At 35.8% G+C, this 16,496-nt stretch overlaps 1 protein-coding gene across 1 annotated transcript in view; it reads right to left on the bottom strand.

Annotated features, from left to right (window-relative positions):
* Positions 1-15,828, bottom strand: part of LOC128208116 (protein STPG4-like) — a 34,790-nt gene extending 18,962 nt beyond the window's left edge. The window contains exons 1-3 of the mRNA XM_052911463.1: positions 15,507-15,828; positions 4,650-4,724; positions 1,549-1,724 (exon numbers count right to left, since the gene is read on the bottom strand). Of these exons, the coding sequence (XP_052767423.1) occupies positions 1,549-1,724; positions 4,650-4,724; positions 15,507-15,620 (365 nt within the window). The 5' untranslated portion in view covers positions 15,621-15,828. The remainder of the gene's footprint in view (positions 1-1,548; positions 1,725-4,649; positions 4,725-15,506) is intronic.
* Between the last annotated feature and the right edge of the window lie 668 nt (positions 15,829-16,496).

Here is a 16,496-nt window from a genome sequence, read left to right as displayed (position 1 = left end):
AGAACATCAATACAAGCATGTACAGAAAGAATATAACCTACCACTGACAGTTGTTCCAATGGCGTACATCAATACAAGCATCTACTGAAAGAATATAACCTACCACTGACAGTTGTTCCAATGGCATACATCAATACAAACATGTACAGAAAGAATATAACCTACCTCTGACAGTTGTTCAAATGGCATACATCAATACAAACATGTACAGAAAGAATATAACCTACCTCTGACAGTTTTTCAAATGGAGAACATCAATACAAACATGTACAGAAAGAACATAACCTACCTTTGACAGTTGTTCCAATGGCATACATCAATACAAGCATGTACAGAAAGAATATAACCTACCTTTGACAGTTGTTCCAATGACATACATCAATACAAACATGTACAGAAAGAATATAACCTACCTCTGACAGTTTTTTCAAATGGAGAACATCAATACAAGCATGTACAGAAAAAATATGACCTCCCTCTGACAGTTGTTCCAATGGCGTACATCAATACAAGCATCTACAGAAAGAATATAACCTACCTCTGACAGTTTTTTTTCAAATGGAGAACATCAATACAAGCATGTACAGAAAGAATATAACCTACCTCTGACAGTTGTTCCAATGGCGCACATCAATACAAGCATGTACAGAAAGAATACAAGAAAAAAGTTGATGCATAGCATCAAGTCGGCGCAAATGATATTAGAAGAAAAACGTGCATGCAGATAACCAAAAATGGTTATTATTTCAATGATTATTTTTATTTATTTTTATGTTGGGTGTACATATATGCTCGAAGGACATTATGGTTAATAATATTTTTACAATAGTTTAAGCCCGGAATTATAGATATTATGTTTTTTTCCCCAATCTAATCCTCCGGTTAAAACTAAATTATAACAAAAATATACATACGTTTCTTCGGAAGAAATAGAGTCAATAGACTAATACATAGATTTCAATAGCATGAAATTCATCTTTTATTTGTACCGGCATGTTATGTGAAATCCTTGCTTTATATTTTGTATAAGTTTTGAATGATATTTTCAAAACAAACAATTAAACTCAAGGTTAATTTTTCAAAACTCGGCATTTTTGCTGTCACCAAGGGAGATTACTACGTAGGAGGTTTACAAACATAAAGGATATTGTAATAGTACCGTGTAACCTTCATCTGTATGGGCGGAAGTTGATTTCAATCGGAACACCTCTGCCTGTATCTATCTCGGAGATGGCCGAGTTGTTATGATTGAGTTGGTATTTAAAATCAATATTTTCGAAATGATAAGCAGGGCTATTATAATTTAAGGTTTCATTATCAATTAAAGTGTAAAATTTTATAAAACATACTAAACTTCAAATTTTATCATGCAACGTGAAAACTATTGAAAGCATTGTTCTGCAATTTATGAACTAGTCCCTAAGTTGGAATATTTCTAAAGTAATATCAAATAACCTACCTCTGACAGGTAATGTGTTATTACATAAATAAATTACATAAATAAATAAACTACACAACACCAACCATGGTGTACACAATAGTACGAACCTGGTAAGGAAGTCTTTGTGCTCGTATGCCCCGGGAAGGAGCATAGCGCCCTTGCCGTGGGGATGGGGGTCGATTCGCCTCCCGTCTGACTTGAAGCGGTATGTGTTGGGGCGCCGCTCCAGCTCGTAATACCAGTTTTGGGCCTCCAGTTCGTACGATCCGGGAATAGGTGTCTCCTAGTGTTTAAAAATCTGACTCCATTTGCTATCGATAATAAAATCAAATAAGACCAAGCATTTTGATTTACTATCAGACAATAATCGAAAGTTCTTAATATTCCTTAGGAATATATTCTTTATCATAGCATAATCATGATCATTTAAATGTGTGAACCTGGAATCAGTAACTGTTAGTCCACCTAAATGACCGTCAACGAGTCCTTTCGCTCATTATTGTAGCTAAGATAACTTTGAAACTTTTGTCCGGCTTTTTGGAACGTTTAGTATTTTATTCTGTCTTTGATATTTACAAATACCGGTACCAAATAATTGCACATGCAAAATGATGCACGTGATGGTGGGTAGGATGTAATTGGTCCCAGGCCGCATCAAGTAAGTTTTTTCATCCACGTGAAAGTAAATTAAATAGTGTTTGAACATTCAAAAACCTATTATATTAAATATATCTTAATTTCACCAAATATGAAAAATGTAAATTACGAACGATATCAGTTTCACGAACAGAATGCACCGGTCAAGTGAGATTTGCAGGTGAGACCAGACTTACTACACGAAGGTTATATATTATTGCAAAAGATTTCATGAAATATATAAACTATTAAATACAATTATTAATTTTGGGAGAATCTGTAATGATTTGAGCAAAAGTTATTTAACATGTCGCATATGAGAGTGACCTTCCTTGTTCAAATGATCTCAACGACGATTTACCGAAAAAACAAACAAAAGAGAAATACAAACAAAACAAAATAATACGTATTTGCCGGAAGCGAAATAGATTTTGGACAACAGCTATCGAATGTCGCCGACATAACGACGATTTATCATATTACTCGATAATCGTTTCATCACAAGTGTCTCCTTGTGGGCAAGATGTGAATAAAAGATGTGCGGGCAATGATCATGGATAAAAATCAGCCATTTAGTAGTCATTTTGGTTCTGAAAGTAGATAAATAGATTATAAGTATCTTCCATGGCCGTGAGTGTAAGATAGGTTCATTCCGACCCGAACGTAGTGTGTTTTGCGGAAACGAGGTTTACCCTGCGCGAGGGTCGGGATGAACCTATCTTACACGAGCGGCTTTGGTACATGCTTTTTTTCTCCCACCTCAGTTTAAACAAAATTAAATAAAAATGTATTTTTTGCTGAAACTCTTTTTGTGCTTAGTGAACATAATTGCGTATCCGATAATTCTTGGTTGCCATGGATATGAGGGCAGTGATTCAGATTATGTTAATAGTCAAACCGGTCTAAGGAGAGTGAAGCATTATTTGTTTTATGGTGACATTTGAAGCGAGAAATAAGGTTTTTGAGTATGTAAACCGTCCAAATACATCCGAGATTGTTTCGATAAAATGGCCGAGGGGCTCCGAATGATTGTGTAGGATAGTGAATATTCGATCAAACGTTTGGTATTCGACTGTCAAAATCGGTATTGGATAAATATAGCAATAAACATTTTGCCTGCAATCCGGTTGATATGTTTTAAGTTCGTTTGTCTTGTTGTTGTTTTACAACGACTGGCCCCTAATGCCAGAGGTGTGAATGTGATGACAATACACTAAACACGCGTCAGATGTCATTTAGAGACATATCGTCAAAAAGTCCCCGTAATTTTACAATAACTGGCAAGTGACACAAAAATCAATTATTTTCGGTAAATGCCTTTGCCAATTAAAGAATAAACTAGTTCCCGAGTTGGATTGTGTGTTTCCTTAGTTTTATTTAGTAGAGGTCAATCCCAGAACGAGGCTGCTCGTCCTACGGAAAGACCCATTGGCGCAAAACGCCATTTCACCAGAATTCCATCTAAATGTAAGTTCACGTTGTTTACATGAAGGCACATACATGAACATGTTTTGCTTTACTTTGTTCATTATGTATTACTTTTTGTCTTTCTGAAATGAAGAATTTCAGAGGCTCATTTGGTGACATTCAGGGTCCGCGGCGCGTAGTGGTTACGACAAAGTGGGCTAAAATGACCCAGTTGTTACTTTAGCGAATACTATAATAGATTACTACGACTTTTAAAAGATGTATTTTGGTAAACGAATATTCGTTCAAAGGTATTACCGAAGATTCGAATATCAATTTTGCCATTCGTTTGCATCCCTAATTTTAACAAACCGTTTTAACATTTATTCAAAAAAGCTAGCGTAAACATTCGGAACTCTTCGGCCATTTTATCGAAAACAATGTCCGAGGAGCTCCGAATGCATTCGGAACTCCTCGGCCATTTTTTCAAAAACAACCTCGGATGTATGCCGGTACATCTGTTGAAGTAGTCCATATTTTTTTAAATAAAAGCATTAATTAAATGTAGTGTTTAAGAGTTGTATTCATTGCTCTCAGTTTAAATTGATTGCCAGTGAAGCATATTATTGCAAACATAATTACGATTCCCAAGAGTTAAGTCATAAATTTTAACTACTAAATAAGATTACTACGCGATCTATTTGCAGCGGACTTAAACGTACCACTTTTTAAGTATGTAAACTGTCCATATACATCCGAGGTTGTTTTTGAAAAAATGGCCGAGGAGCTCCGAATGCTCCGAATGCTAGCGTAAAATGGTAAAAAAATAATTAGTCAAAACGGCTAGTGTAAAAACGGTTGAAAATACTCGGAAGAACGTTACGCCCTATTTTTTTAATCGTACCGGTACGAACAGCTGTTTGATTTGATGTCTTAATGGGTGATTTTTAAAGTGTATTTACGCCCATTACGACCCTTATCTGTAGCACTGTAAATTTATGATACACATTGTAACGTTTACTGACTTTACGCCATAGCGTGCTAGGAATATGGACAACGAATGCATACACATGGCACGTGTAAGTGTTTTACACGTTGTGGTGGAACAATTGATTATACTTACGTCAGAAAACTAAAATAAAAAATAATAATGATATATATTTACCCGGATGTATGTCCGCCACCAACCCTCCCTGCCCGACAGCTCGCCCTCGTACTCCTCGCTCAGCGCCTTCCGGCCCTATGGACAGACACGCGACTCGTAAAGTGGTCTGACGGGCAGCACGAAAGTCATACTAAACAAGTAAGTTAGTCTCAGGTATAGATAGATCAGAAGGTGACGTAACTTATTCAATTTTAACTTAAATAGAATACTCGTCTTTTTATGCATTTCATGAAATTACACACTTTTAAAGATAATGAACTATATTAAATTGGTCTTTAATGTAAACGTGTTGTTGTGTGACTACGTAACCTATGAGATATGCAACAACAACAACAACAACAACAACGACGACGAATGCATTGGCGATTCCAAATCGCAACAGCGAAGTGTGTAATTGGCGTACATCAATACAAGCATGTACAGAAAGAACGAGCCAATTTCTGCGAAAATGTGTTGAAATCAGTAATATAAGACTGCTGACAAAAAATAGATCGCAGATTTTTATATTTAAGTTCAAAATGTTATGTCAATCTGCCGATTGTAGATTCCGATTTACGGTTATAAAGGTCTGGAGGCCTAACGGCATACAGCTTAAAAGGTGCATTTTACAAAAACATGAGCGAGTACCTTTAAGTGTGCAATCCCTTTATATTTATAATCTCCTTTCACCTGCATAGAAATCTAGGTTCATTAAGATAAACTTTATTTTCCCCTCTGATAATTTTAGAATGTTATCAAGACTGTTTTCAAATGTTCTAGAATTTATAGAATTTTTTGAATAAACAAGACATTTCCTAAGGATTTAGCCCCGGCGTCACTTGCTCTATTCAAAGTTTGGTTAAATTATATTCCTCGGACCTTTGGATTATTGCTACTATATTGACTAAGCCTTAGGAAACTACATCGTACATCACATACCCCAGGGGTCAACATTGCTCCCAACCAAGGGGTTGTTTTTATACTCTTATATCAGATAAACATAGTGTCTTAAACTAGGAGGCAAAGAGGTGTTCAGCGAGGTATCTTCTAACCCGTTTCGCTTTAAACATAAACTAAACACAGTGAATTTGAATATCTAGGTCGACACATATAGCAGTGTTGGGAATCGGACAGACAAAATACTATCGATAATCGGTTTATGAAACCGATCAATGATCGATTATTAAACGATTTAACAACAGACGATCAACCGAAAAGTTAACATAGTCAAAGAAAAAGATACCAAGAAGCAGAAGATCAACACAAATCAATCTGATACAAATGTACTAGAAGAAATTAGCACCCCATGAAGACAGCAGTGGAACTATTCCTCAAGACAGAACTATAAAAATTACAATTCCAGGAAGGAAATATTCTGGATAGGAACTGTCTGACAGACGCTCCATATATGACGGCTATAATTTGTACACATATTTATTATATCATATCTGCCAGGAATGCAACGAGGTAAATTGTACATGTATAAATCTGTTACAACAAGATCCTTGTATTGATATAAAAAATAATTGCCGTCTAGAAATTAATCCAAAATCACATAATATTTACACATCAAAAAATAATTTATGGAAACAAATACGTATGGAAAACATGCAACAAATGTAACAAAATCGATATTGGTAATGACCTATGCGTTGATAGTGATATTTGTAATGGCCTATGCAAAAATAGCGATACAAGTAACAGCCTTTGCGTTGATAGCAATACTAGATATGGCCTTTGCAAAAATAGCGATATTTGAGTTTGATTGCAACTGTTTGAAAAAAATAATAACATTTAGAATTTGACCAAGAAACCTAGTTTGTGACTCCATATTACCAAGTTCCAAACAAATCTAAGATATCATCAAGGCAAACATTCTGATCAAGTTTCATGAATATTGGTCCAGATATATGCAAAAATATAGCCTCTAGAGTGTCCACAAGGTTTTTTTTAAAGATTTGACTCAGTGACCTCATTTTTGACCCAACATGACTTACATGTTTCAAACTATTCCAAGATTTCATCGAGGCATTCTGATTAAGTTTCATGGAAATTAGAGCAGATGTATTAATTCCCTCTAGAGTGTTCCCAAGATTTCTGTAAGATATGACCTAGTGACCTAGCTTTTGACCCATATGACCCACTTTTAAAACGCAGTCGAAATTTAACCTAAGAGAACATTCTGACCATGTTTGAACTTAATGAGACCAATCACCACCATAAAATAGTTTCGGACAAGATTTTTGAAAGATTTGACCTTGTGACCTAATTTCTTATCACATGTGACCAAGTTTAAAACATGTCCAAAAGTTTATCAAGGAAAACATTCTCATCAAATTTCATGAATATAAGACCATACATATTGCCTCTAATGTGTTTCAAAGATTTTTCTAAAATATGACCTAGTGACCTAATTTTTGATCCCATATGCCCCACTTTTACAAGCGGTCCATATTTCATCAAGGGGTACATCATGACCAAGTTTGAACATAATCCGACCGATCATTTCCATTCCGGACAAAAAAAATATAAGATTTGACATTGTGACCTAATTTTCGATCATATGTGACCCAGTTTTAAATAAGTCCAAGATTTTATCAAGGAAAACATTCTGATTAAGTTTTATGAATATATGACCTTGTATAATGCCTCTAGTATGTTCAAAAGATTTTTCTAAGATTTGACCTACTGACCTAGTTTTCGACCCCATGTGACCCACTTTTTTAAGTGGTCCATATTTCATCAAGGTTTACATCATGACCAATTTTGAACATAACTTGACCAATCATTACCATGATACGGTTCCGGACAAGACTTCTAAGATTTGACCCAGTGACCTAATTTTTATCATATGTGACCCAGTTTTATTTACGACCAAGAGTTCATCAAGGAAAACATTCTGATAAAGTTTCATGAATATTTGACAATATATAATGCCTCTAGTATGTTCCATTTTTATAAGATTTGACCTAGTGACCTAGTTTTTGATCCCACTTGACCCACTTTTAAAAGTGGTCGAGATATGATCAAGGGGAACATTCTGACCAAGTTTGAACAATTTCTGATCAATGCCTACCAAGATATGGTACCGGACGGACGGACGGAAGGACGGAATGACGGATGGACAACGCCAAAACAAAATATCCCCCTCCCAAAATCTTCGATTCGGCGGGGGATAACAATACTAGTAATATGTTATGCACTGATAGCAATATTAGTAATGATCTAGACGTTGATAACGATGTTAGTAATGACCTTTGTGTAAAGAACGATATCAGTAAAGTCCCATGCGTTCATAATGAAAACAGAAGTAAACGATGCGTCGGTAGCGACAATAATTATGGCTTATACATTGATAGCGATAATAGTAATGTACTATGCGTTGTAAGGCGATATTAGTAGCGACAGTAGTTATGACTTATGCATTGATAGCGATACTAGTAATGTACTATGCGTTGTAAGGTGATATTAGTAGCGACAGTTGTTATGACTTATGCATTGATAGCGATAATAGTAATGTACTATGCGTTGAAAGGGATATTAGTAGCGACAGTTGTTATGACTTATGCATTGATAGCGATAATAGTAATGAACTATGCGTTGAAAGCGATATTAGAGATGTCATATGCGTTGATAACGACAATAGAAATAGTCTATTGCAGGGAAAATAAAAATGACTTATGGGATTTACCAGGAAGAAGTTTTACCAATTTTATTTCAAATAATTTGCAATCCATTGGTAATAATACGGCTTTTAATTTCAGAGAGAAAGATATTCGTATTGCGAACGTAAATATATGGCATGTGTTACCAAACATGGATGAACTTAAGTATCAATTATGTCAATCGTCTTCACCTAATATATTAGGTATATATATGAATCCTTCTTACACCAATATATTGATGGCAATGCGATACAAATTAGAAACAAGAGATGTTTGTCAAACATTATGCCCCCCTGAGCGCCATGTTGTCAGGATTATATGGACAATTGAATGAAATATGCATGGACCGAAATGACAGCTGATTTGTCGCCGTTGAGGCAGTTTTAAGATTATGACCATTCAAAGTTTGAGGATAGAGTGGGTTATGAACATGACCTTTGACTCTATGACCTCAAAATCCATAGTAGTCATCAGCTGGTCACCAAAAATCTAAATGTTAAGTTTGAGGGCCATGGGTGCAGGCATTGACAAGTTATCACACAGACAAGCATTTTTCGTTCAAGGTCACTGTAACCTTGACCTTTGATCCAATGACCCCTTATGATTTAAGGGGTCATCTACAGGTCAGACACAACTCCAAGTCAAGTTTGAGGGCCATGGGTGCAGGCATTGTCCAATTATCACTTGAAACATTTTCGCATTCAAGGTCACTGTGAACCTGACCTTTGACCCAATGACTCCTTAAATCAATAAGGGTCATCTCCTGCTCAGGCCCAACTTACATGTCAAGTTTGATGATCATAGATTCAGGCATTTTTGAGATATCACTGGGAGAAGATTTGTTAACTTTTTTGCGTTAAAGGTTACTGTGATCTTGACCTTGGCCTGATGACCCCCAAAGTCAAGAGGGGTCATCTACTGGTCAGGCCCAACCTTCATGTCAAGTTTGATGACCATAGGTCCAGGAATTGTCAAGTTTGCTTTCAAGGTCACTGTGACCTTGACCTCTGACCCCTTAAATCAATAGGGGTCATCAACTGGTCAGGCCCAACTTTGGGTCAAGTTTGAGGGCCATGGGCGCAGGCATTGTTGAGTTATCACTCGGGCAACCTTTTATCGTTCAAAGTCACTGTTACCTTGACCTTTGGCCCAATGACCCCTAAAATCAATAGGGGCCATCTACTGGTCAGGCCCAACCTCCAATTCAAGTTTGATGGCTGTGGGTGCAGGCATTGTCGAGTTATCACTCAGACAACCTTTTACCATTCAAGGTCACTTTGACCTTGACCTTTGGCCCGATGACCCCCAAAAACAATTAGGGTCATTTACTGGTCAGGCCCAACCTCCAAGTCAAGTTTGAGGGCCATAGGTGCAGGCATTGTCGAGTAATGACACGGACAACCTTTTACCATTCAAGGTCACTGTGACCTTGACCTTTGGCCCGATGACCCCCAAAAACAATAAGGGCCATCTACTGGTCAGGCCCAACCTCCAAGTCAAGTTTGAGGGCCATGGGTGTAGGCATTGTCGAGTTATCATATGGACAACCTTTTACCATTCAAGGTCACTGTGACCTTGACCTTTGGCCCGATGACCCCCAAAAACAATAGGGTTCATCTACTGGTCAGGCCCAACCTCCAAGTCAATTATGAGGGCCATGGGTGCAGGCATTGTCGAGTTATCACTCGGACATCCTTTTACCATTCAAGGTCACTGTGACCTTGACCTTTAGCCCGATGACCCCCAAAAACAATAGGGGTCATCTAATGGTCAGGCCCAACTTCCATATCAAGCTTGATGACCATAGGTCTAGGCATTGTTGAGTTATCACTCGGACAAGCTTTAAAATTATTTTACCATTAAAGGTCACTGTGACCTTGACCTTTGACCCGATGAGCCCTAAAATCAATAGGGGTCATCTACTGGTCAGGCCCAACCTTCTTGTCAAGTTTGATAACCATACGTCCAGGAATTGTTGAGTTATCACTCGGACAAGCTTTGGTCTACCGACGGACCGACCGACCGACCGACATACCGACATGCCTGTGCAAAGCAATATACCCCTCTTCTTCGAAGGGGGGCATAATTACACATTTGAATGTAAAGACCGAAAAACTAAAAAAGGAAGCAGTATTCTTGTGTATTTCAAAGATAGTAAATCGTATATGAGACGTTGTGATTTTGAAATAAATGACATTCAATCTGTTTGGATTGAAATAAAAAAAATCCTTATAGTAAATATTTTTTACTACATTTTATTTATCTCCATCCTTACTCAAACCAGTCATGGATAGATAAATATGATGCACAGCTAGAAATTACTGACTCCTTAAACACAGAATGTCATATACTTGGAGACATTACTATTAATTATGTACCAAATAACGTTACTGCCTGGTAAATATAGCAATACAAAATGGACAGAAATAACCATTAAATATGGTCTTGAACAATTAATAGAATGTCTAACAAGAATATATATTGAAAGGTAGCTGCACTATTTTAGATGATCATGTTTATACAAACAGTGTGAATTTTATAAGTGATTGTTATGTATCACCGCCATCACTTAGTGATCATTTTCCTATCTGTTTCACACGCTCTGCTACTAAAGGAACAATTAAAACAGATTCTTGCAAGCATAAATCCATACAGTACAGAACGTTTAAAATATTTGATGAACAAACGTTTCAAAGAGATTTACTGCTTTCTGGACTAGAACAAATAGCTATGATTTCAAATCTGAATGATGCTTTAAATATTGTTCACCAATGCCTTAACAATACATTATCCAAACAAGCTCCTGTAAAAGAAAAACGTATACAACGTGAGCATCAACCAACATGGTTCACAAATGAAATCAAAACACTCATACATGATCGTGATAGATGCCACAAATTTGCAGACATAACTCAGTATAAAATTCTAAGAAATAAAGTTTCATCCATGATAAAAAGAAGTAAGAAAGATTTCTCTAAAGATAACAAAAATCAGACTTATATATCTTTGGAGAAACGTAAGGTATATATTAAACTTGAATCAAACCAATAATATTACATTGCCCCAAAGGCTTACAAAAATTATTACATTTCTTGACTGTCCTTTAAATATTATAAATAAATTAAACAAACATTTTGTAAACATATCACCTGTTTTAGGTAGAACAAGTTTCTCAAACGAAAGCTACAGTCATATTTTGAAAAAAAGAAGATATTATACATAAAACGCAGTCCGGATTAAGACAACACCCCTCTTGTAATACTGCCCTTATAAGATTAATAGATGCATGGTCAAGGAATATTGATAGTGGTAAATTGGTGGGAAGGATAATTATGGATTTAAGAAAGGCTTTTGATCTTGTAGATAACGAAATACTTCTCCACAAATTAAAGTTGTACCATTTTTCAAGTTTTACATTAAAATGGTTTAAATCATATATTGAAAACAGGACACAACTTTTAAAAGTTGGAAAATTACAATCTGAGATACTCCCCATCACATCTGGGGTACCCCAGGGGTCCATATTAGGGCCGTTGCTTTTTTATTCTTTACATATTGCGTGTATGTATCCTGATCTAAACATGGATTTATATGCATATGACTCAACCTTATGTGAATAGGGGAATCATATTTCAACAGTTCAAAATAAACTCCAGAATAGCCTTGACTATGTAAATAAATGGTGTCAATTAAATAATATGGCATTGCATCCAACAAAAACTAAATGTATGATAATTGGGTCTGCTTAAAAATCAAAATCCGCTCGAATTCTTCAACTATTTATCAATGACATACGTCTAGATAACGTTACTTGTCGTAAGCTACTTGGAGTGTATGTTGACAATAAACTAACCTGGCACAATCATATTGACTATGTCTGTAAAAAAAACACTAAATAACAAAATTGCCCTGTTAAAACGAACATAATATATTACCTCACCCCTGAAATGAAAGTCATGTTTTTTAACGCAAATATATTGCCCATATTTGACTACTGTTGTACGGTCTGTGGCAAAGGAACAAGTAACTATGTGAATAAGATAAATATACTACAGAAACGAGTTGCAAAAATAATACTTAATACGATGCAAACACCATCGTTAGGCCATTTTTTTATTAATTGGTTAACGGATTTTTTGAAAAAATGTTGGACGGGTGGTGCGAAAAAAAAAGGATTTCATACAATACATGTACATGTATATTTCATAGCGTTTGTGGTTAAACCCAAAACCAAAAGATCAAAATAACAACAAAAAGGGAAGACATGTTCATAGAATGAATATTGATATGTTCAAATGCTCACTTTGTCATACTCATATGTTTGGCTTTATAGTCCAATTTTCTCTCCTACCAATTTCAAATTCAAATTAATGTAATCATTATATAAGCATTTTATACACTTCCACCTTATAATAGTGTCACATTTTAAGACAATATTATTACAAACTTTCAGTTTTACTGTCACTTTTTGTTGATGTTTTTTAAAGCAAATCCTGACTGCAAGAGTTTTCCTATTTGCAACACTATTTCCAGTTTTCCACATATCAACCTTACAATGAATATGCCTGTGTCTCCTCATTGCTGGGCACTACTTCTTCTCAACAGAAAAAGCACAATGTAACAAATTTCACTGACTCAATTATTTATTAAATGGAATATGAAATGTAAATAATAAAAATGACTTTCTGTTCAGTAATGAATTCTTTGAAGTTAAGATATTTCTCTGCAGCTTTAACAAAATTTAAGTTACCACAGATTTTGATTACTTGAATAGTAGTCTCCATATAATTTGTTTAACAATTTAAGCCCCCTGGGGCCCATGGTTTATATGTGATTTGCTACCATTGATACAGACATCAGCTTTGATATCAGTTATTCCAAAAAAAATAGTATAAATGCAGATGGTATGTTGAAATGAGAATTTATTTTTTTTGTATGATCTCAGCTCAATTGAGGCCGCCATTTTGAAAAGTTTTCGAAAATATTGGGCGGCGGATCCGTTAACCAACTTGCCAAGAATACTGTTTATATACCGAATCACAGATCTTCGCCAAGTATTTTTGAGTATGCACAAGGGCCGAACCCGGCATGCACTTTTTGGCTCTACGCGCGGACGGGTACCAGTCATGAGGTAAACATATACCCGGTTCCCGTTCGCGCGTATAGTTGAAAAGCGCATGCCGGGTTCGCATACCGACTCACAGATCCTCGCCAGTAGGCTCAAGACCACAGTTATCTGCCCCCGTTGACCAGGCTCAAGACCACAGTTATCTGCGGGACCAAGATCCGGATGTGAATACAGAAACAAAGAGTGCTTGTGTTCAAGTATCAATATTTTATTAAAATTGAATGAAAAAGAAGCAAAAAATGTTCTTTTTGCAGAGAACTTGACTGAATTTGACACTCTATTGCAGAAATTGATAGTTTTCAATGTAAATATTGGAAAAATCATAGCTTGTGGAAGTCTGAAAATTAGTTGTTTGTAGCCGATTGACTCCCTGGCGGAAGGGTTATGTATTTGAACTCAATTTTGACAGTCGGGTCAATGGTCAACATGGTGTTTTCTTGTGATTATATTTTGTGTCTTGAATTGTTCTAGAGATGCCATGTCCTTGTTTTTCAATTGGGGTGTGTATAAAGTCAAAAGCCAGGTTAGTGTCTATATGAAACATATAGTAAAAATAACTGTGGTCTCACGCCAGTAATTTTGACTATGAAAACCGGTCGGACCCGGCATGCCCTTTTCAACTTTACGTATTCTTGGCAGAGTTATTAAAGAAAATTGCGAACACGCGTCTCGTTTGTGCTTGTTGAACGATTGCAGCTTGGAGATTACTTCCTTCTGAACATGCATGCGACGTATACAGTTGTTTTATCGAAAATATCTTGTAGATCTGAGCTCGTTTCCATACATATGTCTCAATCTGAAATCTGCTAACCTTCATAACTTGTGAATGATAAAGATTGTATGAAATTTAAAAATATTTAATATGTAAAAATAAAAGACCAAAGTGGATTATTTGTTTATTATGTGTATCATAAAGTACAATCCAAGAGATCACCCTAGGGACCAATCGCTCGACTGGCCAAAAAAATGCAGTCCAAATACCAAGTAACTGTGGTTGAGTGTTCCGTTTAGATCAAGGGTAACTGCAATGGATTTTAAAAGTAGTTCTGAAAGTTGATATTTTCACTCCTTATTTAGCAGTGAAAATAATTTCACTGTTGTTATTTCCCTGATAAAACTCCCTATTTCATCGAAAAGCATGAAAGAAAAAACAATTCAAACGCAATTGGCGAACTTCGTTTATATGCTATATAAAACCAATATTGGCATATGTGCCAACTGCAGACAAAGAGTTACCGAGTTAGAATCTTTCTGTCCACGAATATTTATTTGTTTATGTTTCACCTCTAGTTTTCATTATTTTTTATCTTAACTTATTTCATTTCTTAACCCAATACATTTTGTTTTCACTTTATCAGAAATGCATTTGATTATGATTACAACAAAAAATGTAGCTTAATGGGCTTTATAGTTTTATTTCCAAAAACACCCCACACATATCAAGTTACTGACATATTATTTTAATACAACTAGTATTTGTTTTATCTGCTATCGCTGGGTTTAACTGATTCGTCTACGTTCTCAATACAGTGTTATTGAATAACTTGGCCGCCAAAATGTTTACTGTAGCATATGAACAAAACGCTTTATGTAAATAGTTTCGTATCCTGCAAAGCAATCAATAGGTCTGACACCTTACATTTGGATTAAAGTAATCTTAAAACGTGTACTATGTCTGAAGTTATATTTAGCTTATAAAGGTATTAACGATACATTCTTTTTAGTTAAAATAGAAGTCCAATTTTGACACAAGTTAAACTTGTTTTGTAAGTTTAATTATTACAAGATTTTGGCAGTTATAGCTTTTTATAAGGCCGTGTAAGGCCTTTTAACTTATCATACATACAGCAGCATTATTATCATGTCCTGTACTCCGTTCATATTATCACATATAAGTGTTGTGCATCCATCATTCATAAAGCTTATCCTTATAAAGCCGCATGACTGTATGATAAACTTTGATGTCAGGTAGACCCATACAATGATTAATATTGGTATCATTTCGTTTTAAACGCGTAATGGTTAAGAACCATACATCATGAATTACGATGGATATCTATATGCGGTGTCCCATTAAGGGCCTACCTCCCATGGATGTCTCTGGACTGTTAAAGAGCTCTCTGTCTTGGCCCGATGCTTCCTCGTCGGCATACTATACGCCTTAGACGGCGTCGTGATCATGGTGGCACGAGGCTTCATTCCTTCGATGTCCGCAGCCAAAATTAATCCACTTCGTAACTATTTAACAACTGACAGTGATAAAATGCGTTTTACATTTAGTGCACTGTCCTTACTCGCAGAAGGCTATGACATTTTTAATTAAAACATGATAAACCTGTCTCGGTATTACTTAAAGCGCTTAGCAGGTTACGTTAATCGATTGAAATATACATTTGTTCATTGGTTTGGAAGGTATCCGAATACGTTTTTAATCAATGGCAAGTGGCGTCCTTGGTGATTGTTAATCCAAACGATCTCATGTATTGAAAATAAAACCGATCGAATACAATAATCGTGGGGTGAATGCGAAATCGTTCTAAGTGACATTAAATAAAGAAGTAGATAGAACCTTTTCGCTTTCACCCCTCGAATTGAGGGAGCTAAAATATATTAAGTATATACGTGAAGCCGAACAATCAATACAAACAAAGTGTTTTGTTTTTCTTTTCAAATCGCAAATATGTTTTGATTTTATCGATTTATATATTAATACAATCGTATTGCACGAGGAGATTGCAGGCATGATTAATGTCGATCAAAAAAACTTAACGATATAAAATGATTAGAAGATGTAGCAAGCCTGTGTTTATTCAAACTATTATAAACGCTAGTTCTTCAGTTTTGAATACGTTTACCTGGTCATCTAACTTCATTCATATATGAACGTGTAACTATACACGTACGGCGCACCAATAAATTCCGTACAAACTATTTTACGATAAACACGTCACTGAGAAATACAACACAATATTAACGAGTTTTTAAAATCGTGTGCATATTCCTTATTGGCCCCTTACCACTAACACAGTTAATCGTGTGCATATTCCTTATTGGCCCCTTACCACTAACACAGTT

The sequence above is a fragment of the Mya arenaria genome, chromosome 11 (assembly GCF_026914265.1).
Source record: "Mya arenaria isolate MELC-2E11 chromosome 11, ASM2691426v1".
Lineage (NCBI taxonomy): Eukaryota > Metazoa > Mollusca > Bivalvia > Myida > Myidae > Mya > Mya arenaria.
The sequence above is the reverse complement of the archived record's forward strand: the minus strand, read 5'-3'. Positions and strand labels throughout refer to the sequence as shown.